The sequence below is a fragment of the Manis javanica genome, chromosome 4, assembly GCF_040802235.1.
Source record: "Manis javanica isolate MJ-LG chromosome 4, MJ_LKY, whole genome shotgun sequence".
Classification (NCBI taxonomy): domain Eukaryota; kingdom Metazoa; phylum Chordata; class Mammalia; order Pholidota; family Manidae; genus Manis; species Manis javanica.
The window spans coordinates 93,585,081-93,612,422 of NC_133159.1; the positions used below are offsets into that span (position 1 = coordinate 93,585,081).

Here is a 27,342-nt window from a genome sequence, read left to right on the forward strand (position 1 = left end):
GTTTCTGTATGTTACCCATACTGGTGATTTGAAAACATCAGTAGATTGTGATAACTTATCCATATATAATGTAATGCCAAGAGCAATCACTAAAAAGCTATACAAGGAGATACACTCAAAAACTAGAGATAAGTCAAAATGGAATTGTAAACAATGTTCAAGTAACCTACAGAAAAGCAGGAAAAATAAAAGAGAAAAACAAAAAACAGAGAAAATAAAGAGAAAAAAAAGAAAAAACTGGAAGAGGTAAGCCCTAACAAATAATTACGCTAAATGTAAATTATCAAAATACACAAAAAAAGAAATAGATTGACAGTGTGGATTTTGAAAATGGATCCAACTATATATTGTCTACAAGAAATTAACTTCACATATAATGATACAGTTAAGTTGAGAGTATAGGAAGAAAAAATAAATATGCTAATGCTAATCAAAGAAATTAGGAGTGCTGTATTAATATCAAATAAACCATACTTCAGAGCAAAGAAAATTAGTAGGGACAGAGAAGGACACTATAAAATGATAGAAATGTCAATCTTTCAAGAAGATTTAGTAATCATAAATATATATATATATATATATACAAAAGAGTTACAAATATATGAAACAAAAACTGAGAGTAATGAATGGAGAATTCAACGGTTCTATAATTATAATTGAAGACATACTCCTCTGTCAACACTCTGTAGAACAAATAGACAGGAAATCAGCAAGGATACAGAACACTAAACAACACCATCAACCAATAGGATCCCATAATATTTATAAAACACTCCATCCAACAGCAACAGAGTAAATATTTGGTTCAAGTGTCAATGGAACATATAGCAAGAAAGACCACATCCTGGGCCATAAAAGAAACCTCAGCAAATTGGAAATAACTGAAATCATACAGAGAGTGTCCTCTGACCTCAATGGGATTAAACTAGAAATCAAAAATAGAAGGCTAACAGGAACATCTCTAAACACTAGGAAACTAAACAATTGACTTCTAAATAATCATTAGGTCAAAAAAGAAGTCTCAAGGAGAAAGAAATACATTGAGCTAAGTGAAAATGAAAATACAACATATCCAAATTTGTGGGATACAGTTAATAGAGTCCTGTGAGGAAAATGTATAGCACTAAATGCTTACATTTGCAAAATGGAAAATTCTAAGCTATGTCTAGAACCTCTAACCCTCTAGAACCGCCCCCAAAGAACAACAAAAAAATCAAATCAAGCAGAAATAAGTAATAATGATTAGAAATCAATAAAATTGAAAAGAGAAAAACAATATAAAAAATCAATGAAACAAAATGATGGGTTTTTAAAAATGTCAATAAAATCGAGAGACCTCTATCATGACTAACAATTCAGATAGAAGACACAATGGTGTCAAGTAATAAATAAGGAGATATTATTTCAGACTCGGCAGACATCAAAACAATAATAAGGTAATAACAGTGAACAATTCTACACACATAAATTTGACAACTTAGATGAAATGAACCAATTCCATGAGAAGCACAAACCACCACGACTTACAATACAAAATAGATAATTTAAGTAGCCCTCTAGATCTTAAGGGAATTTAATTTGTAACTTTTAAAACTCCCAAAAAGGAAATCTACAGACTCAGATGATTTCACTGGAGAATTCTACTAAATGTTTAATGAACTAACACCTATTCTGTACAATCAATTCCAGAAAGTAGAAAAGGAAAAAAAATCACATGATCGTTGCATTTGATGTAGAAAACTGTAAATTTATCTATTTGACAAAATTAATACACATTCATGATACAAAGTAAAGTCAGAACGGGGGACTTCCTCAAATTAATAAAAAACATCCACAGAAACCTACAGCTAACATTGCACTCAATGGTGAAAGACTGGGAACAATGCATAGAAGCCAATTCTCACCACCTGTTCAACAAAGTGCTGGAAGTTCTAGCTGAAGCAACAAAATGAAATAAGAGACAGACAGATTGGAAAAGGAAAAATAAATCTGTCCCTATTTTTGACATGATTATCTAGAAAATCCCAAAGAATCTTAAAAAAAATCACTAGCATTAACAAGTGAGTTCAGCAAAGTCACAGGCTACAAGATCAACATGAAAAATCAACTGTATTCCTATATACTAGCAATGAACATTTACAACCACGCAAAAAATGAAATATTTAGGTGTAAGTCTAACAAAACTTATACAGAATTTATACAGTGAAACTACGAAACACTGAAATCAAAGAATGAATAAAACAAATGGTGTTCATGTACTGGAAGACACACATAGCAAAGATGTCAATTCTCCTCAAATTTAATGCAACTCTTATCAAAATCCCCCCAAATTTTTTTGTAGATATAGAAAAAATTATTCTAAAATTTATATGTAAAGCCAAAGGAACTAAAATAGCTAAAACAATTTTAAAAAATAATAAAGTGAAAAGAATCAATCTATACAATTCCAGGACTTACTCTATAACTAAAGTAATATAACTAAACCTAGATGAATCTGCAGAGAATTATACTGAGTGTGAACATTCAGTTCCCAAAAGCTATGTAAAACATGACTGCATTTTTATAACATTCTTGAAATGACAAAATTGAAGTATAGAGCAGATCAGAGGTTGTCAGCGATTTGATTTTGGACAGGGTTAGGGAGGGAATTGAGTGTGGACATACATACATACATATAACTAAGTAGGCAACACAAGGGATCCTCATGGTGATGGAAAAGTTCTGTGTCTTAGCCATATCAACACCATTGTCTTGGCTGTGATATTATACTATGGTTTTGCAAAATGCTACCATTGGGAGAAACTGGGTAAAGAATTCACAGAACTTCTCTGTATTATTTCTTACAACTGAATGTAAATCTACAGTTATCTCAAAATAAAAATTTTAATTACAAAAATAAAAAGGGGGCAAGAGCCAGCTTGAAAAGGTTCCCACTGGTAAATTTAGGATAACCTGAGAAATGAAATAATTAAAGGCTATAGCAAATTGTAAATAATTGAAAAGAATAGGAATTCATGAGTACATGCTATGTATATATAATCATAGATACTTAAGTAGGTAGGTAGGTAGATATATAGATTGACAAGCAGGCAAGATGAGGGAGAAGAAAGGGCTCTTGCTTACAGCAGAAAGCAGAACCTTAAAAAAATCCTTAAAAAGCCCCAAAAGAATCAAAGGATGTTAAATGATGGTGGTGGTGGTGGTGGGTGTTCTGTTAAGGAACAGTAAATTTGTATAATCATGAAGTGATTTCCCCATAGATTACACACATATACAAACAAACAAATTACAAAACAAGCTTATAGAAATAACAGATTGGTAGTTGCCAGAGGTTGGGGGTGGGATGTGGCTGAAACAGGTGGAGAGGTTCCAAAGGTATAAAGTTTCAGTTATAAAATAAGTAAGTCCTGGAGGTGTAAAGTACAGCATGGCAACTATAGTTAATAATAGTGTATTGCAGATTTGAAAGTTGCTAAGAGATTAGATCTTAAAAGATCTCATCACAAGAAAAAAAGTTGAAACTATGTATGGTGACAGACACACACAGTGTGGGGATCATTCACAATATATACAAATATTGAATCATTGTGTGGTACACCTGAACATAATATAATGCTATATGTCAATTATACCTCAATAAAAAAGAAAGAAAGCAGACTGCCAATTGACAGAAATGGAGGAAGGGCTAAAGTTAAGAAATCATCGTTTTGTAACCATTATAGTCTAGCTTGACTTAACAAAAGAATCACAGGATGCTAAATGGTGGCAGGGTGGCCGGTGGTTCTGTTAAGGAATAGTAAATTTACATAATCATGAAGTGATTCCCCATAGATTACTTTTTCCTTGAAATGAAAAAAGTATTGTACCTGTAACAGAGGAGAAATCAGGCAATACCTAGAGTGGATGATCAAAATTAACATCACCAAAAAGAGGGCAGATGGGTATTCGTGTCTCCAGATGCCACCCTGAGAAGGACACATTACTTATGTACTAATCCAACTGTAGATGTATGACCTGAATGAGGAATCATCAGTCAGACCCCCAAGTGAAAATATTCTTATTTTCAAAAAGGAAGGGTTATGTATTCTTCCAAAGAATCAATAACATAAAAGAAGAAAGAATGAAGGTGAAAAGACACTGAAGAAGCAGGACAACTACATGTAAATGTGACCCTAAACTGAATTCAGTACAAGGGGGGGAACCTGCTATTAAGGACAGTGTAAGGTCAAGTGACAAAACTGTATTCATGGTAGGTTAGATAAAACTATCATAGCAATGTGAAATTTCCTCAAGTTGATAACTGTACTGTGGTTATGTAAGAGAATGTCCTTACTTTTAGAAAATACATAGTGAAGTATTTGGGTGTAAAAGAACACCAGTATATGCAACTTTCAAATGGCTTAGAAAAAAAGTTGGGAGCAACAGTACCAAGGAGATAATATATTAACATGAGCTGAAACTAAAGGATGTTAAGACTAGTCTTTGTACTATTCTTGAAATTTCTGCGAGTGAAATTATTTCCAAATAAAAAAAACTTCGTTTTTTGGCCACTTACAAAAAAAAACTAAGAGATATGCATACCAGTGTGGATTGAGTAGGTCCCTAAAAAGTATAATAAGGGCACAGGCTTCTGAGTTAAGACAAATTGGGGTTCCAATCCTAGCTCTGCACTTACTGGCTGACCCTGACCTCAAGAAGTCTCAATTTCTTCATCTGTAAAGTAGCAAAAATAATGCCTATCTGGTAAAATTATTTTGAAGGTTAAATGAGATTAAGACCATAAAATATCACAATGCTGGCATAAAGTCACCGTCCCACAGTGCTACCTATCATCTAATAGGTTAGAAGTGTGGTATTGTAAGGGTAGGTATTCTTGGTGCTGCTCGTCGGCCACCGAGATACAAATGGGACCGAAACATGGTTTCTGACCTTAAAGAGACATTAGAACAGAGACGAACTGTGAATACAGTGTGTAACATAAGTGCAAACAAAATGTTACTGGAGCAGAAACAACAGTAAATTTACTTTTTCTGAGAAGTGGGTGGCGAAAGACTTCCCAGGGACAGTGTGGAAGTGAGAGACCGAAAGCAAGTTAGGATTTCACATGGAGGCGGCGAGGGGGAGTGGTGAGGGCCTCCCTGACCCAGGTAACAGGGCATGTGTGCAAGACAGGGAAGGTAGAGGGAAGTGCAGGTGGGGCTGATAAAGTACATCCAGGACCACATGGGGAGGCTGTAAAATGTAGGGTGAGTAAGGGCAGACATGACTGGACTGTTGTCATAGAAACGCCACTTAGTATCTGGGAAAGTTAATCCAGTAATTATTCCTTCAAATGGGGAACTCCTGAGGGAAGGCCAAGCAAACAGTGCCCTGCCTTCAGCAAGTCTCTTCAAATCCCAGTATGCCCCGCCCACAGGGTGATCATCAAAATAGCCAACAGCGGGGAACCTCGTTGATGCCATGAGGCAGACACACACACACACAGATATACAGACACAGACCACATACAGACATACTCACCTAGATGCATATACACACACAGAGATACACAGGCAGGCACATGCACAGATGCACACCCTCCACAGGGAGAAGAGTGGAGGGATCATGCAGGCAGGGCATCTGGCAAGCACTCTGGTACCCCTGCAGGGAGCAGCCAAGTGGGTTTTGAGGGAGCCAACTGTCATGGCTGTGGGAACCCAGAGCTGGAAGGGGTCCTGGATGCCCCCTGCTGCACCAGACATGAACCCTATAGTTATAGGATCATGGGGCCCAAAGGCTGGGTCAGGGACAAATGGACAGCTGGTGGGGAGCAGGCAAAGGGCAGAGTATTTCACCATTTTAACAACCAGTACACATGCTTTCCAGCTGAGCATCAGCCCTGCCTGCCTTGTCCCAAGCTTTTCTTCACCAGACTATCTGTCCTCAGCTTGTTTATCTCAGGCTGGCTTAGGAGATGCTGTCCACACCAGAACCTTCTTGGCCAGCAAAGCCCTAGTGAAAGCAGGGTTTCCTGCCCATACCAGGTGGTACCATTTGTATTTCTATTACACAGTCAAGGTGCCTTGGGCACACACAGGATGCATCTTAAACATGACCTCTGGATGTTACAGATGAGGCATGACACTTCTCTCTTTAATTTGTTAATTTTTGTGTCTATAAGAAAAATACATGAAAGGTTTAAACTCATTTTTTAAAAGGACACGAGGATTAAAACATGGTTTTTGGAGTTTACATCTCACTTCATTCAACCAGTCTTATAGTTCCCGCTTCTCTGTAGTGAGAAGGGAAAAAAGCGCATTCTCATAGGATATTCTCCTTTAACTCTCAAATTTACTAGAAACTTATTTAAAGGTGTGGTTGAAGTTCATTTCACAGACAAAAAGGTGGCTCAACTGGAAAGGAGAAGCATGTGTTCAGTGATCCGGATGGCCTGGTGTGCTTCGCTGTGCACGTTCGTTCTGTTACCTCAGAGGCAATGGACGTGAAGCTGCTGCTGAAGTGCAGGTGCTTGTGGATCTCACTGCCATTGGCTGCCAGGAGCCAGTGCCCGAGCGCCTGGTCTCCACCCACCGCCGACTGGTTGCTGAGGTTCTGTTTCGGCAGAAGGCCCGCCAGGTCCCAGTGGTACGATGGCGTGGCCCCAACCAGTGCAATGAGGATGGCTTCCGTGGCCACATAGAGCTGAAAGAACAAACGCATAAAACCATTTCAATGTTGGAAACTCAATGCATACACTTACATGCATTGAAAGACCCGATTCTCGCTTTTGTTTTTATGAGCTACAGAAATGAGACACATCAGAGACACAAAGGAGAAAAACACTAAAAGGCAGCTTCACGACCTACTGTGAACAGTCAGCAGTGATCCTGCTGGTAGGAGACCTTATACTTTTTCCAAGGGTTTTCCTTCTACATTTCAGGTATGTCTGATGCTGAGGACACTGCACGTAAGTGGCTCCACACTCAGGAGGGGGGCTGGGGGTAGGCGGGAAGGACAGTATTACTGACTCTGACTTAGAAGACTAACATTCCAGCTGTTTGCTCCTCAACACTATACCCTCAGTTCAGATAAGCAGTCACCAGGGTACAGGGGTATCTCGGCCTTGCATTCACAATCCTAACAAGAAAACTTCTTGTGGCAGAGTTAAAATGTCTTGGAAAACCACACATAAATATTCTTTATATTTATATATAGAGAGAGATAGAAAGAGCAAGCAAGAGTACTTTATTAAGGCTGGTAAGCATAGTAAGTACTTGGGTAGGCACTACTTAAAAATATAGTATACAGCTTATAAGATATAAAGAAATTCAAAATCCCAGGAATATTTACTTAATAACCCTTGGCTGTATTAAATCACTGTTTAATCTAAGCATAGCTGTCCCCACAAAGAAAAATATTTCACTCATTCATTCAAGAAATATTTATTGAGTACATATGCCATTTGTCTCTGATTGTTCTGAGCTTTATAGCTATGCACAACTGGGTTGGTAAGCTATTAAGCCCTATGCAGCCTTGTTATGCTATGGATTTCTATTTATATTAGCTTTTCTATTTACATTAACTCTCATTGTTGGATGACTATTTCAAGCTTAAAATTTATTAGGAAAACTTAGAATTAGTCTGTTCCATAGTGAGACAATCTTATTCGAAGAAATTATTCCCATTAACATAGAACTTGGTATCTGAAAATACCCTTAAATAGAAAAAGTATTTAAAAAATACAAAGCATGTGGTTTTTCTGCAGTACATAGTAATAACCCCACTGGATGGGTGCTCTGACTGAGACACAAAAAGGTAGAGGGCCTTGCCACAGCTTTATCTCCAGTCATTGGTGACTCCCAGCTCCTTCTACACCGCTCTGTAGGGGCATATTCAACTGTTAAGTGGGTAAGCTAAAATGCCAATGGCAGAGTAATTTATCACAAGTAGATGATGGAATTACTGTCAAGGAAAGAGAAAAGAAAAAGCTAATGTAAAATCCACGATGAGATTTTTTTCCACTCATGATAAGACTGGGAGGATATAAGGCAGCCCCAATTTATTTTGAGTCAAATGACTGGGGGCCTCTTGAGATGTACCAAGCTGCCACAGGTCAATCTATGTGGGTGATTTATTGTAAAATGCGAAGGAAAACATGTTACTAGATTTATATTGCTTCCTGCCCCCTATTTGCATATTATTAAGGAAGTTTTAGAACAGGAGGTAATCGGCTTATGAAAATAAAAACCCTAATAATTACAAGAACAGACAGATGACACATTGAGCAGCAGCTATAATTACAAAGCCACTTGCATCCATTTTAGTAACTGCCCCTCCTGACCACAATCTGCTGAAACTTAACTGACGGGTAAAGAAATGAAAAAAAAAAAATGGGGCGAGGGAACTCAGATGATGCAAAACACATGTTCTGTTTGGTAAACACACAGACTTCAATCCAACTAGTTCTGTTTTCTCTCTAAATACGCTATTTTCTGCTTGCGTTTCTACCATGCACTTCACCTGGAGAGCACTTTCTCCTGCTGTGACTATCTGAACCTCTCCCACCTCCCAGATGCAACTCAGATGCCCCCCTCCACGTTGCCTCCTCCCATTTGGCGTTCCTCTCCAACCCCCAGAGCCCTCTCCTGCTTCTGCTCACTCCCCAAAGGCCCCATCTAGACCTTTCTTAGAGATGCATTGTAAAATGCAAAGGAAAACATGTTACTAGATTTATATTGCTTCCTGCCCCCTATCACAGGAGGCAATCAGCATTTTCTTCACTGCATTTGGTTTATGTATTTACTTGTCTGGTTTTTCCTGTTGCAATATGCTTTCCTAAGGGCAGGATCAATATCTGATACAACTTTGGGCTTCAGAAGCAAGTAACTCAGGGCCTAGATACATGCTATCACACACTCTGCAAAAGAATGGGTGAATCAAGTGGCAAGGATGGAACACTAATAATAACAGCAGACACTTCTCTAATGCTAACTATGTGTCCTAAGTGTTTGTTGGAAATATATAAGATCATATTTTTATCTGGACTGTACTAGGATAAGCAATGTTCTAGGTAAACGAGGAAATGCTCCACAGGGTCCTCTAATCTCAGGTGGGTTTCCTTGTAGAGGCTACCATTCCTGGCAGAAACTACATGTGTAGGAAGCAGTTCAAAAACAAAGAGGTGGTGCTGATATACACCCTTATTCAAAATCCAACAGGGAGCAGTGAAACCCAGTCTATCAATATTACCTGTATTAATATTTTCCTTAGCAGTGTGCAGGATGAATAAGTACTTACCACCTTTCTCATCTTCTCTGCCTCCTCCATTCCCATGACATTTCCATTGCCTGCCACACGTGTGCACACATACACCCAGGAGTCTCAATGGAATACCCAGAGCCAGAGCTGTATGTCAAAAGAAGAGTCAGAAGCATACAGCTCTCTATGCAATGTCATCCTCCACAAAGCAGTGTCAGCCTTTTTGTCTTTGACACACATGGTCATCTTCCATTTTGCTAAAGGTGAGGGAGTCCGAGTAGGCGGGCAGCTGTGATACTGCATGATAAATGCTATGAAAAGGTGCCGTGAGGACCAGGTAAAGGAGGGGATGCTTACCCTCCACATGCAGATTCATGTTTGGTCCTCCACATATATGTGGGTCACATGGCCATGTGAGGTCAAAGATGGCTCAGCACTTATCTAGTCACAGGGATGTGCCATTTCTACACAGAATATATGGGTGGTGTTCCCCAGTTTGTGCTCTTCAACTGTGACAGTGTTAGAGCTGACATTCTGCTTCTTCCCCAGAATATAAATACTGTCGTTCTTCTCTCTGCTGTGACTCTGCAACCACCTTGCACACACTCATCCACATACTCTCATCTAATGAATCACACCCATCAGCAGACGGACCTTAAAGCCACAATGAGAAACCACCATCCATTCTCCCCCGGAGAGGCACTAACAACGTCTCAGATAAATCATTATCTTCTCTAGCGCTACCTCCAGGGAGGGGAAAAAAAGTGCCACAGATGGCTGGATATTTTTTTCTCCTTTTAATGTAATTATAATTAGGAAAGTGACTAAAATGCACCAGGGGATTGAAATTTTAAAAGTTACAAAAAGTGAAGGTTTTAAGAGTAATTTTATACTAAGAGCACTATAAGCTTTTATAACACTCAGTAAACCAAAAAAGTATCCCATAAATGATCTCATTGCAATATCCTGCACTGTGAAGTCATGGTTAAGTATCATGTTTATGTTACAAGTACAAATGAATGAGCTACAGAGAGGTTAAGTGAATCATTCAAGACGACATACAACAGCAACAGCAAAACGAGGATGAGATTGGGAGCTACCGAACTTTGAAAAAGGCCAGTGCTTTTTTCAGAGGAAAAAAAAGAAAAACAGAAACAAAGATGATTTTATTATTGTCATTACTGTTAGTCTTTTATGCACTTAGTCTTCAGTGACCCAGCCAAATCATTACATGTGCAAGACTGTATCGTGAATGCAGGACCAAATGCCGAGTGCCCGGCACAAAGTGGGCATTCAATAAATATCTGCTGGGTGACTTACTGATGCTACCTATTTTTTGTGTCTAAAACATTTAGTTATTATGCCCTGAATAACCAGTATCTCTAAGTTCTGTTTTTCCCCAACTCCAATTCATCCACATAAAGCCACCAGACCAGTCTCCCTGAGCAGTTCTCATGAAACTCTTCTGGTCAAAACATATTAATGGATAAATGATAAACATCCTAGCATTCCAGATTGCCACCATATGGCCCAACTGCTACCTAATCCACATTTAAGCTTTCTGTACTAGCCTATTCAGTTCCCTAAACGTGACTTTTCACTGTGTGGTGTGAAAACCATATGCAATCTGTATACCTGAGTCTGAACCTCTCTAGTAAACTTCAGCAAATCAAAACCTCTCTAAGCCTCATTTTTTCCTTCCAATAATACTGGGCACTACTAGTACATCTTTATCTGTTTCATTCCTATCTGACCTATCCCGAGGGTCAAAATGGGATGTTTCTTTAGCCAACAGTAAACTGGACCACACCATACAAACAGCATGTATGCAGTGTCTGACTCCATAGGCTGGGTGGGACCTGAGATGCCACCTTTCTGACAAGCTCTGGCAAGGTCAGTGCTACTGGTCTTGGGCCACAGTTGTGCAGCAAGGGTACATGTTATTCCCTCATCTACATTTTTTCCAATTTTATGTTTTTCTACCTGAAATGACCCTCCCATTTCTCTCTAAACCCAGGCTTCCAAGTTTAGCTCAAGCTCAGCCCTCCTATTTGATGTTTTCAATGTACCACTCTAGATACCACTTTTCTTAATTTCCAAAGCATTCAATGGTTGTATTATTTACTAGGGATATATTGTTTTGTGTAATCATTTAAGAGTGCAGATACAGGCAAATTCTACCTTTATAATGATTTGTCATCTCCTGAAGCAACCATAACATATACTTCTTTATCTTTTCAAGAAACCTAATACACCACTATGTACGTAACAGCCTCTGATACATTTTTGTTATCTAATTCCTTGCAGAACACTGTGGGGTGGGGGGGAAGATAATGAATTAAAACCCAGCAATTCTGGGACCTAATCTTGGTTCCAACCACTAATTAAGACTTTGGACACATAATTTAACCTGAATTTGTTTCTCTCTCTCTACTCCCCAAATAAAATGTGAATACTACCGCTTTCCTTCTGTTATTTTAGTTTGATTTTTAAAAATTTGTAGTGAGAACCAACACCTCTCAACTCATTGTATTGTGAACCTCAGGTGATAGCAATGATGGGTAAGAAATAGCTATTTCCTTCTAGATGCATACATTCAAGTGAACACAATAAATACATTCAAAGCTATAAATACAAGGCAGATTTTGACAAATGCTGTATTAGCCATAGTAGAAATGAACTGAAAGACAGCACAGAGGAAGTAGATGTGAATTCCAACCAGAGAATAAGGAAAAGGTTGCAAAGGTGACACTGAGCTAGGTAGTAAAAGACTGTTAGGAATTTAATCAAAACAAAAATCAGGGGAAGGAATTCTCAGGCCAAAGAAATAGTCCAGACAGAGTCAGGAAAGTAAAGAACATGTTTTTAATGCTCTTTGAAGAAGTTACAGGGCTAGCTCAGCTTTACCCAAATGTCAGTCATCCAAGTACCCCCTTCAAGAGTTTTACATGTCAATTTTCTATTTTCTACTATTGACTTAGTAGTTTCCTTTTAAATTGATTCAAATTTCTTAATCGACAGAGAAGTAAAAACTGATATTGATACAGACATGACTGCCAGAAGGAACTGTAAAAATACACACCATGTTACAATGCCAAGTGTTGGCTAGTATGTTTTTTATTTGTGGGCCACAGGAGACATTTTCGAGTAAGGTTAGGGGTAGGGTGGAAGCAAAGGGGCAGCCATTTTGGTTGTTGTGCTCAGAAAGCTGGGGTATCTCTCTGGCACCTCACAGAAACTGCCTCTTTGCTGCCTCACCTTTTTAGTCCAGCACAGCAGCTGGACCTGCAACTGATCCATGCTCGCCTGACTCCCCTTGCTCACCAGAAGAGCCAGTTGTGTGCTTCATTCCAGGATGAAAGGAGTTTGCTTCATCAAGGCGAAGGCCCAGAGAATGACACGGATTCGAGTCAACTCTGATGGGTTCCAGATTATCTTCTCTTCCAGACCGCCTTCCCTGAAGACTTCCAGCTCTGACATCAAACACGAAGACAACAGCCTTACCGGGAGTCCTGAACCAGCTCCCCCAACTGTATATAGCCAAATCCCTAAAATAAATTATTCATTAATCACCTCTCTTACTATATACACATACATATATGTGATACATACCCACGCATATATACACATGTATGTATCACCATCCTAGGAGTTCTGCTTCCTGCTTCTCTGGTTGAACTATGAATGATAACACTGGAAACTGATATGGCAAGAACTAGCATTTATTAAATCTGGAAGTAGGTACATGTGTGCTTATGTATTAATCTCTGAATTGCACCTGAAATGTTTTAAAATCTAAAATGAAATTTTAAAAGAAAATGAGTAATAAATACAACGAAGAGAGAATAATGTTATTAAATTCTAACTAGGTAATGTCTTCTGCCAACGTCTGAACCTTCTTTAATTCTAGTTCATTCCCTCTGTTACATCAGAAATAAGTGCAAATATTTAGTGAAGTGCTAGCATCAATGAGCCCTCTTCTTAGATGAACAGAAGGATTAAAGAAGAATTGAAAAGGGAGTAAACCATTCACCTTCTGAGTTAATGCTGCTTAATACTATTTCCATGTGCCACCTAAATCTACTATCCAGGCTATTCTTTGGGATGTCAGAGAATGCAGAAAGACAGAGGATGAGAAATAACTGGGAAAGAGACATAGAGTCAAGAACAAACATGAGAGGCTATCCCTGGAAGGATGGTAGAGAGATGTTTTTCTCTTGGACTGAGGATAAAAATTAATTCTAAGGGAAAAGGAAAGGGTGTTCGGGGAGTTTACACCTCTATTTCATCAAGCTGGGCAAAGAACATCTGGAAAGAATGAGAGGAATGGAGTCAGAATGGAACTTGGCCTTGAGGAGAACTGCCCTGGGAAAGTGCAGGCCAGAGCCAAAGTATGACACCACAACATGGGCTGTGCAGGCTTCAGAACTGCTAAAGAGAGGAAATCACCCACCTACATTAGCAACAAAAGAGAATTGAATATGCAAATTATGCTGTAGCCATACAATGGAACACTATGCTACAGCCATCAAAAACTATAGTTATTCATACGTGAACACAGCAAGGCATTCATAATATTGTTGAAAGAAAGGTTAAAATACAGAAAAGACAAATGAAAATATTTGTCTAATAAAAAGTCTGGAAGGCTAGACACCAAAATGTGACCATGTTTTATTTCTAGGTGGTAGAAGTTCTGGGGATTTTTTCTTTTCCATACTTTCTTTTTTCTGCAATCACCACGTACTATTTATTGACTACCCTATAATTCCCATGACTGCAGATATTAGTTTCTGTTTGAGCGTTTGGTCATGAAAGTCAGAGAGGAGATTCATGAGCTGTGAGTGTCTTTGGATTTGATCTCTTCCTTCTAAGGCAGCCTCTAACTGTGGTGATAAGCCAAGCTAGTCATCTGAAAACTTCAAGGTCAACAGTGACACAATGCCAACTAATTGCTGGGCTCCCTAAATCTTCCAGAGGCCTTTTCTGCATTTCCGTAACTTCCCTGGATGGAAATCTGAGGATCTGATAGACTTGCAGCTGCACTTTCTCTACACCAGGGGGCAGTGTCTGGCTTTAGACACCAACAGCTTTCCAGAGGATATAGAGCGCGTGTAGCTATAGTCTCTTTGACCTATGGTGCCCCACTCACCTAAACTGATGGAAGGAATACCAGGCAGATTCCCCAGATTATCATCCAAGCTCCCGTCCATTGTCTGTGGGCAGAAAGAACTAAATTTGAGAGTAGAGGTGGCATAAAACTTGCTCAAATTAGCAGAGAACCCTGGTAGATGGTCACATTTTGGAGTCATGACAGAGAAGCTATTACTAATACCATAGGTTCTCATCATAGCTGAACCCCTGGTGGTGGTGAGAATGCCCAGGGCATAAGGGCTGGTCTTCATGACTGTAATGCAATAAGGTCTTCACTAGTGCTTATGGTGTGAACCTCATCACTTGGATTTGGGAGGTTGAATGAACCACTGGCTATCCACCTCTAAGACACCTTGTCAAAAGGCAGTCTTTCTACCAATCTCCTGGGAGAGTGGCGCATGTGGACAAATGCAAGCAGTTGGGAGACATCAGTTGTGACAGTTGTCCACACAATGTTTAATAAAGCACCCTGGACAAAGCTCACTCTACCTCATCCTCCTAAGTGTTAAATGACCACATTCACAGCCATCATTGGTTAAAGGAGCATCAATAAGAGTGAACTGTTACAGTCATACAGTGAACTGCAGCATCCTCTCCAAGGTATGCAGATCTTCTCTTTACCATTTTTTTAAAATTTAACACAGAAAAGCAAAATGAATAAATTAAGATCCAGGAACTTATCACCACAAAACAAGTAACCTTTTATCATATTTGCTTCAGATTTATAAAATACAACATTAAAGATACAAAGAAAATCTCCTTTGTTCCCCTCCCCAGTCCCACTCCCTATCCTCCTTCTCAAGAGGCGGCCAATCTCATGAACTGAGCTTGGATCTTTCAATTCTGTGTTTATACTTCTACATTGCTCACACACATCGTAAATACAGTATTGTTTCCTATGTTTTTAAAATTTGTAATAGGAGTATATGTCACATTGTATACATCATGCTGGTTATTTTTTTCATTTAACATTGTGTTAGAAATTCATCCATATAGTTATCTATAGACCTGGTCATTCATTTTAACTGTGATATTCTATCAAATTTATACTACATTTCAATTATCTGGTCTCTTTTTTAGAGTTATTTAGGTTGTTACTAATTTTTGTTATCACAAACAGTGTGCAATAAGCATCCTATACATCTCCTCACACACATGTTCAAGAGATATTGTAGGACATATACCTAGGAGTCCAAAGCTGGGTTTCAATTTTACTAGATAATGCCAGATTATTCTCTAAATGAGGTAGGTTCTAATTCTCATTTTTATCACACTTACAAGGTTAGACTATTTAATGTTTGCTACTAATAAGTGTGAAATGATATTTCATAGTCATTTTACTGTACCTGTCCCAGATGACCTTTGAAGGTAAACATCTTTTCATGTGTTGGCTATTAGAGTTTCTCTTTGACAAAAATACTTGTTCAGTCATTCCACTTCTAAAACACCATGAAAAGATACTTATTGTATGGATGATTTGAATACACTGTTAGTTCTAGGAACTGAAAAACAAGGTTGGGGTTATTCAGAGTTTACATAAAAAATAATGCATTCTAGAACACCGGAGTGCTACACCTCAAGCTGAGGCTTAAGCAGCATCACAACTTTGCTGGTGAAACTTATGTTTATTATAGGTTACATATTTCTGTTGGTTAATGGGTATTTTCAATCCTGTGCAAATTATACTACAACCTATGTATGATTCATGACCCTGAGGAAAATGAAGGAGCTGGAGTGTCTGGCTTAGAACAAAGAGGTAGGGTCTATTTTCACTTCATGTCTAGAGATCAAGAAACAAAGAATTGTGTTCCAAGCGTCCCCCCCAAGACAGCCTGGCAAATAAGCACACACATACACAAACACAAAACAGTGATGATGGCATCAACTCTGAATCAACATAAAAAAATATGGACATAATAAATAGAATTATTTGTATTTAAATACCACAAATAGCTCTTACCCAAGGGAGGGCATGTATACTTGGGGAATAAGAATTTTGCCAACTATAAAAATGTAAATCTTACTGCTTGTTTATAAGACAATCATTTCTACATAAGGTGATTTTTTTCCTTTAGCTCTTTGTTCATGTACTTTAAAACCACATATAACTATAATCATGGCATTTACGTCTTGTAATGCCAAAGCAAAATCTACAAACTCTGCATCTGTTCTTTACACATTTAAAAGTTGACCACGTGGAGATTCCAAAGAGTATGTTTGCAAGGAGTTTGCAAGTAAGTCTCCCAGATATTGGGTAACTTTTGAGTAGCTACATGATGGTAACAAAATCAAAGAAAACACCTAACCTAAAGACCTTTAGAGTTGGCTTTGGAATGTAGTTTTGTCCTCTTACTTTGGACTTGGTTGTGTTTGAAGTAAAGGGAGTTGAATCCATTTTCTAAAAAAGAATAACAGTCCCAGAAGGAAGAAAAGGCAAAAGGATCTGTAAAGTTTCCATCTCTGTCCTTCCTGTTCTGTGTCTCTCGGCTCAGCTCGGGTGGCTCATTACCAAACCAGAGATGTAGGAAAGGCTCCTACTGAAGCAGAGGCGGCCTCTTTGCGGCAGTCACAACCACAGTGCGCAGGCTCTGGCAGCGCTGCTGTGCAGTTGGTCTGTACCTTCCTTGGGCAATGACAGACAAGTGTCAGTTTTAAAAGCTGACCAACACCCATGTCCTTCCATTTAAACCAACCCTGCAAACTGGCATCTTCCTTTTTCCCCTGTAGGAGGAAACCACCCTCACAGGAACGCATCGTGTTACAGCTGTGTAATGGTAGACCCCAGGACTCCCAGTCTGCAGGCTGGCTCCCCTAACCAAAACAATTTCCAACAATAGACGTGGTAGAGAGGCCTTTGGGGAATTCCACTCTCATGTCCCAGATAGCTCTGGGCAGCCCCAGGATTCCCTGCATCATGTATGTCAGTGGGAGACCTGTGTCTTCATAAGCATGTAATGGCTGTGAAGGATTCACGCCTGCCTGAACTAGGGCATTTCCTCTGTTGGGACAGGCACAGCCAGCCACAAGAGAAACCCTTAAACACCTGGTTCTTCTCTGGCAAGTACTGACCACACATCAGGCAGGCTTCAGTAAGCATCATGTTCATGGGTTCAGACCTCTTTGGTACTAAATTCTCATCAACTGGTTCAACCATAAAGAAAAGCAAATGAGGAAAACAACAGACCCTGAACCCAGAACACTAGCCTTTTCAGTGCCATGTTCCACTCAAGACAAACTTATTCCAGAGGATTCCTGTCTAGGCAGGTAAAAAGATAATTACACAGGAGGTAGAGTGTATGGATGTGGGATTGCTCACAGAGCGAGTTACACTCCTAGAATTCTGTCGATAGGAAAATAACTTTCTCAAATAAAAAGCACTAAACTGAACATCAGGCATCAAGTTTACAGTTCTATTCTCTCTGCATTAGACACGCTTTTGTGATTTAGCACAAATACTCTTTCCCCATAGGAAAAGGTACATTTAAAGCTAAAACAATGAACTTTAAGGAACTTCAGAATACTGAATATTTGTGACCTGTTTTGCTAGAGAAAAAACTGACTTCTTCTATCAGTCCATCATTTAAACAGTTCTTCTGGCTGGTAATGAAATCAACTTAGCTTTCAAACATTTTAATGGAAAAGAGAATCGGTAAGTCAACCCTTACCTCTTCTCACCCCCATCTTCCTGTTGAGCAGTTGTCTAATGCAAGATTTAAGCACCTGGTGGACTGGTGGTGGTTATACTCATGACCACCCTGTACTTCTCTCAGAATAACTATCATCACATGCTAATTGTAATTATGTCTAACTACCTGCCTCGTCACACCGCCCCTGGAATGCAAGCTTTGATTTCTCCACCACGGCAGTCCCTGCCAAGCACATAGTAGGCATTCATTAAACATGTGTTGAATGAAAGAATAAGTAAAGTGAATCATACTAAAGACTAATAAAGGATTAGTGAATGAATGCCTTTAGAATATTTGGAGAAGTAATTGTTGTTAAATGGGCCATTTAAGCTGGCAAAGGAAGAGTAACTCACCTGGCAAAGTGCCTTTGTAGTGACCTTGAGCATATGGGATCCAGATATAGGTTGGGATGTGCAAGTAGTCTCTCAGAATTCTATACAATCAAGATGTGATTCCATTTTATAACCACACATTGTACGGCACTATTCGACTCATAAAAGACAACCTGAAGCTGGCCTCTCAGCAGAATGACCCAGCATAACTTAAACCAGAAAGAAATAAACCCTATGCATTGAAAGCCCCTGGAATAGGAAGCCACCTCAAATCCAGGGAAAGATAGCCAGTAGATCCCCAGGGCTGAAGGGGTCGCTCTACATGGGGCCTTTCATCAGCCGGTGATCAGGGCCCCCGCTGTGTTTCCGGATTCCAAGGTGGCAGTGCCACAGGTTGGAGTAAAATTGCCTTCCGTATTCACTGTGTATTACAGTTACGGCGGAATTTTGCATCCCTTAATAACCAACTTCTCTGCTGAAGAACCCCGCCTACACACACACACACACACACACACACTTACTTCAGGTGAGGGCCTAAGGTGAGGGAGCCGAAGGGTAGGTGGAGCCGCCTAAGGTGAGGGAAAGGACCTGGGGCTGGGGCTGGGCGGACACAAAGCTTGACAGGCCCGCCAAGCGACCTTGGCGTTCTGGGGCCCAGGCCGCAGCGCGGCGCCTCGCCCAGGTCGGCCGGCGCGGGGTGGGGGCAGGGTTGGCTCGCCACCCCTCAGGTGTTTGCAGAGCCCCGGCGTCGTCCGGGCTGAGGGCCCAGGCGGCCCACAGGCGGGGAGGTGGGAGCTGTCGGAGCGGCGGGGGACTCACCTGCAGCAGCACCGCCAGCAGGAAGCACAAGTACATCTGGTAGATGCCCATCTCCCCTACCGCCTGGAACGCCTCCTCCACCTCCATGGCGGGCCGCGCTCGGCCCCGGGCCCAGCCGCGAGCAGGAGCCCTCCCCGGCCTGCCCTCCCCGGCGGGCCCTGCGCGCGAGCCCCACGACGCGCACCCCACAGCGCCCGGCTTCGGCCCGGACCAGGGCCAGGGCGAGGGCGGGGCGGGGCGTCGGCGCGGGCGGCGGGCGCGGGTGGGCCTGCGGCCCGGGCCCTGCGAGCTAGTCCGGGGCTGGACACCGTGTCCCTGGCCTCGGGGCTTCCAGTCCGGGAGGGTTTTCTGGGAGGGGCTGCGCCGCTTCAAATGAGAGGAGCGGGGAAGTGGGCTTGGGCTGAGGCATCCTGTCCGCTGCAGAAACGGGGAACAGCAGCCGGTCCGAATCCGCGTTCCCTGCTTCGCGGGGTAGGGGTGCGATCACTGTTAGGTACCTGGTGGCGGCGCAGCGTTATTTGTCCTGTTGTGAAAATCAGTTTAATGCGGGAGGTGGGGATGGCAGGGCGAGATCCTTAGGAGAATAGTGCTGTTCTACATTTGGTTCCAGCCCTATTCAGGGCTAGCTATAAGGTCAGGTAAACAAATCTTGCAAAACCGTGAGATACATTGCTTATGGAAACATGCACGAGGTACAAAAGAAGTACAAAAGAGGAAAGATTCATCTGTGGGACAGGAGATGAAGGCTGCCAAGGTGTTTGAAGGATCAACAGCAGTTGGCAGGGCTGGAAAGGTGGAGAACGACATTGTAGGGCCGAGCAACCCTGGTCACCTGCCCTAAATTCCCCCATTTCTCCATCTCCTAACTTAGGTTTTAACAGCTGCATAGTGTCTTATTGTCCAGGCCATGACCCCCAATACAAGATTGAGCAGAAAGGGGGTCCAGCTTATGTTTCTTTAATGATTTTACATCTAACATTGTGAGATTGGCCTGTGATTTTCTTTTCTTCCTAGTGCCCTTGTTTGGATTTGGAGGTAAGATTACAGTAGCTTAATAAAATGAGCTGGAGATGTTTGGTAAAATCCTTTAGACCACCTGTACTCGGCTTGTTTTACAGGGGGAGCCTCTTTATTAGATAGATAGATAGATAGATAGATAGATAGATAGATAGATAGATAGATAGCACATTTTTTGGCTTTGTGTTCTTGTATTACTTTTTTTTTTTGTTTCTAGAAATGTTGCTCTTTAATCTAATTTTTCTATTTGGAATAAACTTGTTCATCTTGTTCTCTTAGGGTTTTTTAAAATCACATTCTAGCTGTATTTTTGCCCCACTCTTAATTCTTAATATTGTTCATTTCTATTACTCTGTTCTTACCAGTTTTGCCAGTTTTGTCTATCTTTTAAAGAACCAGTTTTTTCCTTTATGATATTTTTCTTTATATATTTTTTGCTTTCTATTTTAAGAATTAGATGAATTCTTTTTTTAACTTTTGTTACTCAGTAATTTTTTACTAGCTACATGACTTGAAAGTTTAGCTTATTTGCTCTCAGTTTTCCTTTTTTAAAAATAATTATATAAAAGGCTCTTCATTTCTCTCGAGGTGCCACTTTTTGCATGGCTCTATCCCACAAGTTTTGTCATGTGGTACTTCCTTTGCCTTTAGTTTTAAATATTCCATGACATTATAATGTCCTGTTTAACCAGTAACTATTTGTTTGTGCTTTTTTTTTTTTTTACTTTCTGATTAAAGATTGTTGCTACTTTTTAACCATGTTTTTATTGTTGATTACTAATTTTAAAACAGGGATGGTACTAAATCCTGGAAATTATTTCAGGTTTCTGGTGACCTTGTATGTGATCACTTTAGAAAAATGTACTGAATGTTGTAATGAGAATATTCTCTGTTTGGGTGGAAAGTTCTTCATATATTACATCAAGTTATTAATTTTATTCAAGTAATATGTATTACTACTGGATTTTTCTCTGCTCAATATATTATTTTTAAATAAGTGTGTCAAAATCTTCCAAATGATTATCATTTTGAGTTTTTATGAAGTACTCTTTATTTGTGTAGATTCATAAAAGTAACAATTGAATCTTTCCTTTTATGATAAAATAGCTCTTTTCTCTTTTAATGCTTTCTGTCTTAATTTTTATTTTGTCTATTGTTAATATTGCTGCCTCAATTTTGTTATTATTTTTCTTGTAATCTTTTTATTTTCATCCTTCTGGTTTCATTATGTTCTAGGCATGTTTTGAAAATAGGGTTTTTTTGCCCATCTAATTTTATAGTCTTTTGTCTTTTAACTGATAAGTTAAATCCATTTATATTTATTGTGAGTGATCTGTTTGGAATTATTTCTACCATTTCATTTTACTTTTCTACTTAACGTCTTTCTTTTTCTTTGCTGCCCATCTGCCATTTTTATAATGCCCTTCTCCCTGTTTGCTATTTTGGGGAGCTACAGGTTGTATTATTATTATTATTTAGTAATTACTTCTACATTTTTAACATCCACATTACTATATGCCATTTGTAGTTATTTAATATATCTATCCTCTTTTCAAATTCATAAGAACCTACACAAGATTCTGAAGGGATGCAGAACAAGTCTTCCCAAAATCTGCCACTTTCACATGTGGACTATTTTGAGCTGAAGGCTATCAAGACACAGCAGACCCCCCAAAAAATTTTACCTCTCATTTAAACTACCTAAAAAAATTTAGATATTGGACCTGGCACAGAAAGAGAGCTGTTACTAAGAGATACCATTTTTTTTTATCTGAATTACCTATATGTATGGCAGGATGAACATCTAATTATCAAACATCTGCTCTTCTTATCATCCTGTGAATCACCCTCCTCCCCTTTGAAGCCCAAGTCTGTATCCCACATTCCTTGGTTCAAAATGGCATATAAACCTCAGTTGCCTAGCTTATCCATGGGTTTCGTATTCTTATGGGGGCCCACATAGGTACACAATTAAATTCTTCTCCTGTTAATCTGTCTTATGTTATTATTAGACCAGCCAAAGAACCTGGAAGCATAGAAGGGACTTTTTTTTCTTCCCCAACAATTCCAAGATTGCTCTGTCTTAGAAAACATAGGAGGGCATAAAGACGTTATATTCTAGAAAACTTTGTTAAGTGACTCAAGAAATGGCTATTGTGGTGCCAAAACACTGATGGAGAAGATTCATATGAAAATTTTAAATAAAAAACTGATATTGCTAGTAAAAATTATCCCACATTTGGAAATAATTAAACATCAACAAGAGGACTATATATTCTTTCAGCATATTAATGAAGCATTGTTTAATAGACCCATCCCAAGACTAAATCTGTAGGAAAATTTACCCATTTGACTTTGCTATTTATTTACTATGAATTAGAGCCCAGATATTGTGGTTACATGTAAATTTGTAGATTTTTGTTTAGTAGAGATGTAAATAATTGTTTAGTAGGAAAGATAATCTGTTATTTCATTGCCCTGTAAAACATTAACTTGCTTTTTAGCTAACCTAGCAATCTTATTTTAACATTTTTTTCCCAGAAATACACAGTTCCTCTAATGCTCTTAGAACCAGCTTTACCATCCTATTGGTTCCCTCATCAAATAAAATCTTTGACATGGGTTCATTCTATATTGCTGAGAGTCATATTTTCAACTTTTGAAAATTTTTCTTTGACATCGTAATGTATGGGAGTGAAAAAATTATAAATTAATATTTCATATGATATATAACTAAATAAATTATTAGGTAGAAATTGGGTTATTTCATCTTATTCTCTAAAAGTTTATTTTAAATGAGCTGAAACCTTTTCTATTATTGTGTTACATCACCTTATATTGAGACACATTTGCTAAAAGCAGTTAGTTATTGCGAGAACAGAAAATGTAACTTGGGTAGTGTCATAAATGAGATTTGATGGGTTGGTAGCGGCCAAGTATGCAGTGCTAAGGAGCTTGAACTTTTCTCTGTAGGTTATGGGGAACCACTGAAGTGTTTTAAGCTGGAGTAGTAGGCTTTTTAAAAGGTGATTTGGCAGCAGTAGAAAATGGATATAACATGAGTTGAGACACTGTTGTAATGTAAAATGTAATGTAAAATGGCAAGAACCAGTTGGAGTCTAACCAAGAACAATGATAACAGGGATGAAGAAGTGTAATTGAATTTGAGGTAAACTGATGGTGATTACATTTTACAGAGGCAAATGACAGAGACCAGGAATCACTCCTGTGTTTCTGGCTTTGATGCCTGGGAAAATGGAGGTCCTATTAACCAAGATAGGGAACACAAAAGTGGAGTAGGTAGGTTGAAGGGCCTCTGGCAGGAATGGTGGGGCCAACAGTCATTGCTCTCTTAAATGGTCATCACCCCTTTAAGAACCTGCCCTTCCCCCTTAAAACACCCAGGCCCCTGCTGGATTTTCTTGCCCTAATTTACAGTTAGCTTCAGAGCTTCTGAGCTTGTGCTGAGGAGTTGGACTAATTAAAGCTCTCCTGAGGTTCAAGGTATTGCATCTGTGGCTCTTAAAAAGAGTTCTCCATTTTGAGAGCATATTTCCTCATCTGACAATTCTTCCCTCATTTTCTTTCTTCATCCTTTCCTACTATAATTTTATAGTACATGTTTTTTTCATTTATAACTTAGAAGTAGTAAACATCTGGAATTTCTTTTAATAATAAAAAATTAAAATAATGGTTAGAATAGGGTGCATATCACAAACTCTTTGGTCTCTGAGAAGGAAAAAAGCTAACTCTATCTGGTAAATTACATAAAGCTTTGAAGAAGATGTACTCAATCATTATATTCTTTTTTTTTTTATTTTAAAATCTGAGCACCCAACCACTGTATCACATCTGCTTCCTCGGTAGCTTGGTGTCCCAGAAGTCTACTGAAATTTGGTGTGCAAGAGAATAGACACCATCTATGCTGAGTGTTGTTTCAAATGTTTGGAAATCAGGGTTCATTATCGGCCTAAATGTACCTAGAGTTACTGTCTTTTTAAAAAATCTGAAGGACGTTTTTCCTTTCACATAGAACTTTGTGCTGAATAACCGCTTATCATTAGTACATCACCGCAACATATCTTGATAAAAATAGCCAAAATACAAATATCTATGTCAACATTAAGTTGATATAAACACAGCACATATGATGGGAATAGCCAAATGCTGGGGAAGCTAGATTTTGTGGGTAGATGTCTGGGAAACGACAAAATGAGTAGAAGCAAAAAGAAAATAGAATTAACAGTGAGATAGAGGTGTCTTTGTCATCTGGTGTCCCAAACCAACTGTCATTCAGAGCCACCCTTAAGTGGGAGAAAAATGTAACTGAAGTAGATCTAAATTTAATGTGGAGAGATAGGCCACTTCCATGTCTTAAGCCTTAGTAAGAAATGAAAGAGTTTGACTAGCATTAGGTCTAAAGTTCCCAAGGTTACAGTAGCTAGATAGGAAACAGGAGGGCAAGTAGCCATTACTTAATTTGAATTTAGGTAGTAGAGTGTTTTCCTTGCTCAAAGTCCAATTTTACTTGTCCCAAGGGCACTGAATTTAGCTAATAAGACATTCATTTAATTCAGATTCGTTCCTGAGTGCCCAACGGGGGTGAAAATGCCGGTGGGGTTGTCATTGTTGCTCTTACTGCTGCTCTGCTGCTGCTCTGAGATGGGAGAGTTACGTAACTAGGGTATATGGACAAAAATGATGAATTTGCTATACTCATGGGGTCGATACATCAAGGTTACAACTGAGGAGGATGCATGAAATTTTGCCCTGTACAAGGACAAATGTATTCAAGTTTCCCAGGATTAAAATCTGGATGTTAATGGAACAGCCTGATCCACTTTAGTGGGTTGAGTATTGCACAAAGCTAATGATAATGTGCACATCTAGAATCTTAAACCCCACTGGGTTTTGTAAATTAAAACCAGCAATTTATATTGCTTCCAAAAAATAGGAAGCCATAGCAGATTTCAGAGAATCGGGTTTGGTATATGTTATCTGCTCCGTCTCAAAAACAACAGGTATGCAATCGGTAACCATTTTGAAAATGTTAAGTATTAGAACTCTCATTCAACAAATGCTTGCTGAACAACTATTCTGTGCTGGGCATTGTGCTAGTTGTGAGGAATACAGCATTCAACCAGCAAAGCCTCTGCCTCTCCCTTCTGGCACTTGCATTGCAGTGAAGGCTTCCTTCTCGGCTGCAGTACTGGATGGGCTCAGTGGGGTGAATGCAAGGAGGAGGAGGAGGAGATCTTGACTATAAAAAGTGCACTTGCTCTATTATCTGATCATTAAATCAACCCCAAATCAAAACATAATAATACAAAACCAAGTGGATTATAAAGGAGTCTTTATAATCCATTGAGTTTTCTTCAGTCTAATGGCTCTTTGTCCCTATATTTATCTGACTTAAGAAGAATGTAGCCAAATCTTGGATCTCTCTATAGTGAAATTCACTTACTAGAAAGTTACATTAATGCACAAATTCACAAAGAGAATTTGCATGATTTCCAGAACCAAATTAATCCCTAATTTACTGGCACACAGCTGTTTGAGCCAAAAGATCATATTGCATTTTAAACAATATAAAACTCATCTTCTTCATCAGTCTCCATTTGCATGAGAAGAGGGTCTTATTCTCAGCCAAACACAGCAATTCAAATCTGCTTGTCAATTATCTGTTCCAGCACAAGAAATTGAATATTCTTAGTTTCATTTTCCACGCCTACTAGGGCTGAGATTCTTCCTTCACCTTTTTCAAGTCACAAGGCCTTTTGCAAATCTGATGAATGTTTTTCTCAAAAACATGATGGCACAGGAGAGGGTACATTCTACAGAGGCACATGCTGAACACTGTCTTTAAAACATCACCAAGTCTAACCCCATGTTATAGAAATGATAAAGTAAAGCTATAGGAGTTTAGATAATATGTTCAAGATGATTAAGGGACATAAGAAAGTCACGCCATTAGTTGGCAGAGCAGTACATGAAACCAAAAGTTTGTGCTTTTTTTTTTAACTACCAGAGACCACTCTCAGATATAGGCCTCATCTCTGACCCATTTTTTCTTACCTGAAAATATTAATATAGAACATTATCTTTGTAATACATTTGTGCTTCACTTCCTTTCTAAACAGATTAAAAGTGTCCCTAAATCTGATCCACTAAATTTTAAGATTGGGGATTTAGCTAAATAGGGCCTTCCTTGCCTGTCTCCCAAACCACAAACTCTAGTCGGGAATATGTAATAACACAGTGACGTGACCGCAATCACAAACACACAGAAAGTGTGCTCATCTGTTATGCTTTAAGCCAAAGAATGTAATAGTATTGTGGCTTTCTTTTGTGGATTATTTCTTACTCAGCAGCTCTTTGGTTTTGACCTAAAAAACCGGGCCATGAATATCCCACACCATCAGGCATATTTCTTATTGGGCTGTGAATATCTAGCATATGGCTAATTACAGTTTACACCTCCTTAAGTGCTCTAACAATACACTAAAGGCTGGTCTGTCTCTTTAGTTTACTGTTCATAGCACTTTTTGCAGACAAAGCAGTAAACAATTCTTTTGGAAGTACTTTTTCATTTCAAATGTTGGTAGAAGATGACGATCTTCTGCCTGGGTTGTTAATGATCTATTCTCAGCCTGGTCTGTTAAAATGGCTGTGTTCCTAACAATGCGTCATTCCCATGACAGCGTCCTGGTGACCAGCTTTCTTTTTCCTCTCTGTCTTCCTCCCTGGTGGAGACATGTCCATTGAGGATAAAATGAAGAACTACAGTAAGTGAAAGAAGATAAGATTTTAGAAGCAAAAGGTCTATGGCATAAAATTAATACAAATGATAAAGATATTTGAGTTGTTTTGTGTTTATGTTTTTATGTTTATCATTGTTTCAGCTGTGTGTGTTTGCAAGATAAAAATGTGCTCTGTTGCAAGGAGATGGGTGTCTCTTAAAAAACATAATGGAGAGATATTTCCTCAAAGTTCATTTAGTTGTAAGTTTGTTAAAATACAAGCTGGTAACTAGACATTACTTAAGTAGAAAAGTTTTCTATTCAGGGAAGTGGCTTGCACAGGGAGTAGATAGGGATATT

The 27,342-nt window shown here is 39.1% G+C and overlaps 1 protein-coding gene and 1 long non-coding RNA gene across 6 annotated transcripts in view; one reads left to right on the forward strand and one right to left on the reverse strand.

The window, feature by feature from the left end:
* Positions 1-20,398, reverse strand: part of LOC140848938 (solute carrier family 22 member 15) — an 89,909-nt gene extending 69,511 nt beyond the window's left edge. Inside the window, exons 1-4 of one of the 5 annotated variants that reach the window (XM_073234386.1) lie at positions 19,226-19,305; positions 14,387-14,450; positions 12,496-12,710; positions 6,466-6,681 (exon numbers count right to left, since the gene is read on the reverse strand). In XM_073234386.1, coding sequence (XP_073090487.1) covers positions 6,466-6,681; positions 12,496-12,537 — 258 coding nt within the window. In that variant the 5' untranslated portion in view covers positions 12,538-12,710; positions 14,387-14,450; positions 19,226-19,305. Of the gene's footprint in view, positions 1-6,465; positions 6,682-12,495; positions 12,711-14,386; positions 14,451-19,225 lie in introns of all 5 variants that reach the window. The other 4 variants (XM_073234385.1, XR_012130269.1, XM_073234387.1 and 1 more) reach the window with 4 other exon arrangements.
* LOC140848939 (uncharacterized) overlaps positions 18,934-27,342 on the forward strand; it is a 39,036-nt gene continuing 30,627 nt past the window's right edge. The window contains exon 1 of the long non-coding RNA XR_012130270.1: positions 18,934-19,264. This is a non-coding gene — a long non-coding RNA (uncharacterized lncRNA). The remainder of the gene's footprint in view (positions 19,265-27,342) is intronic.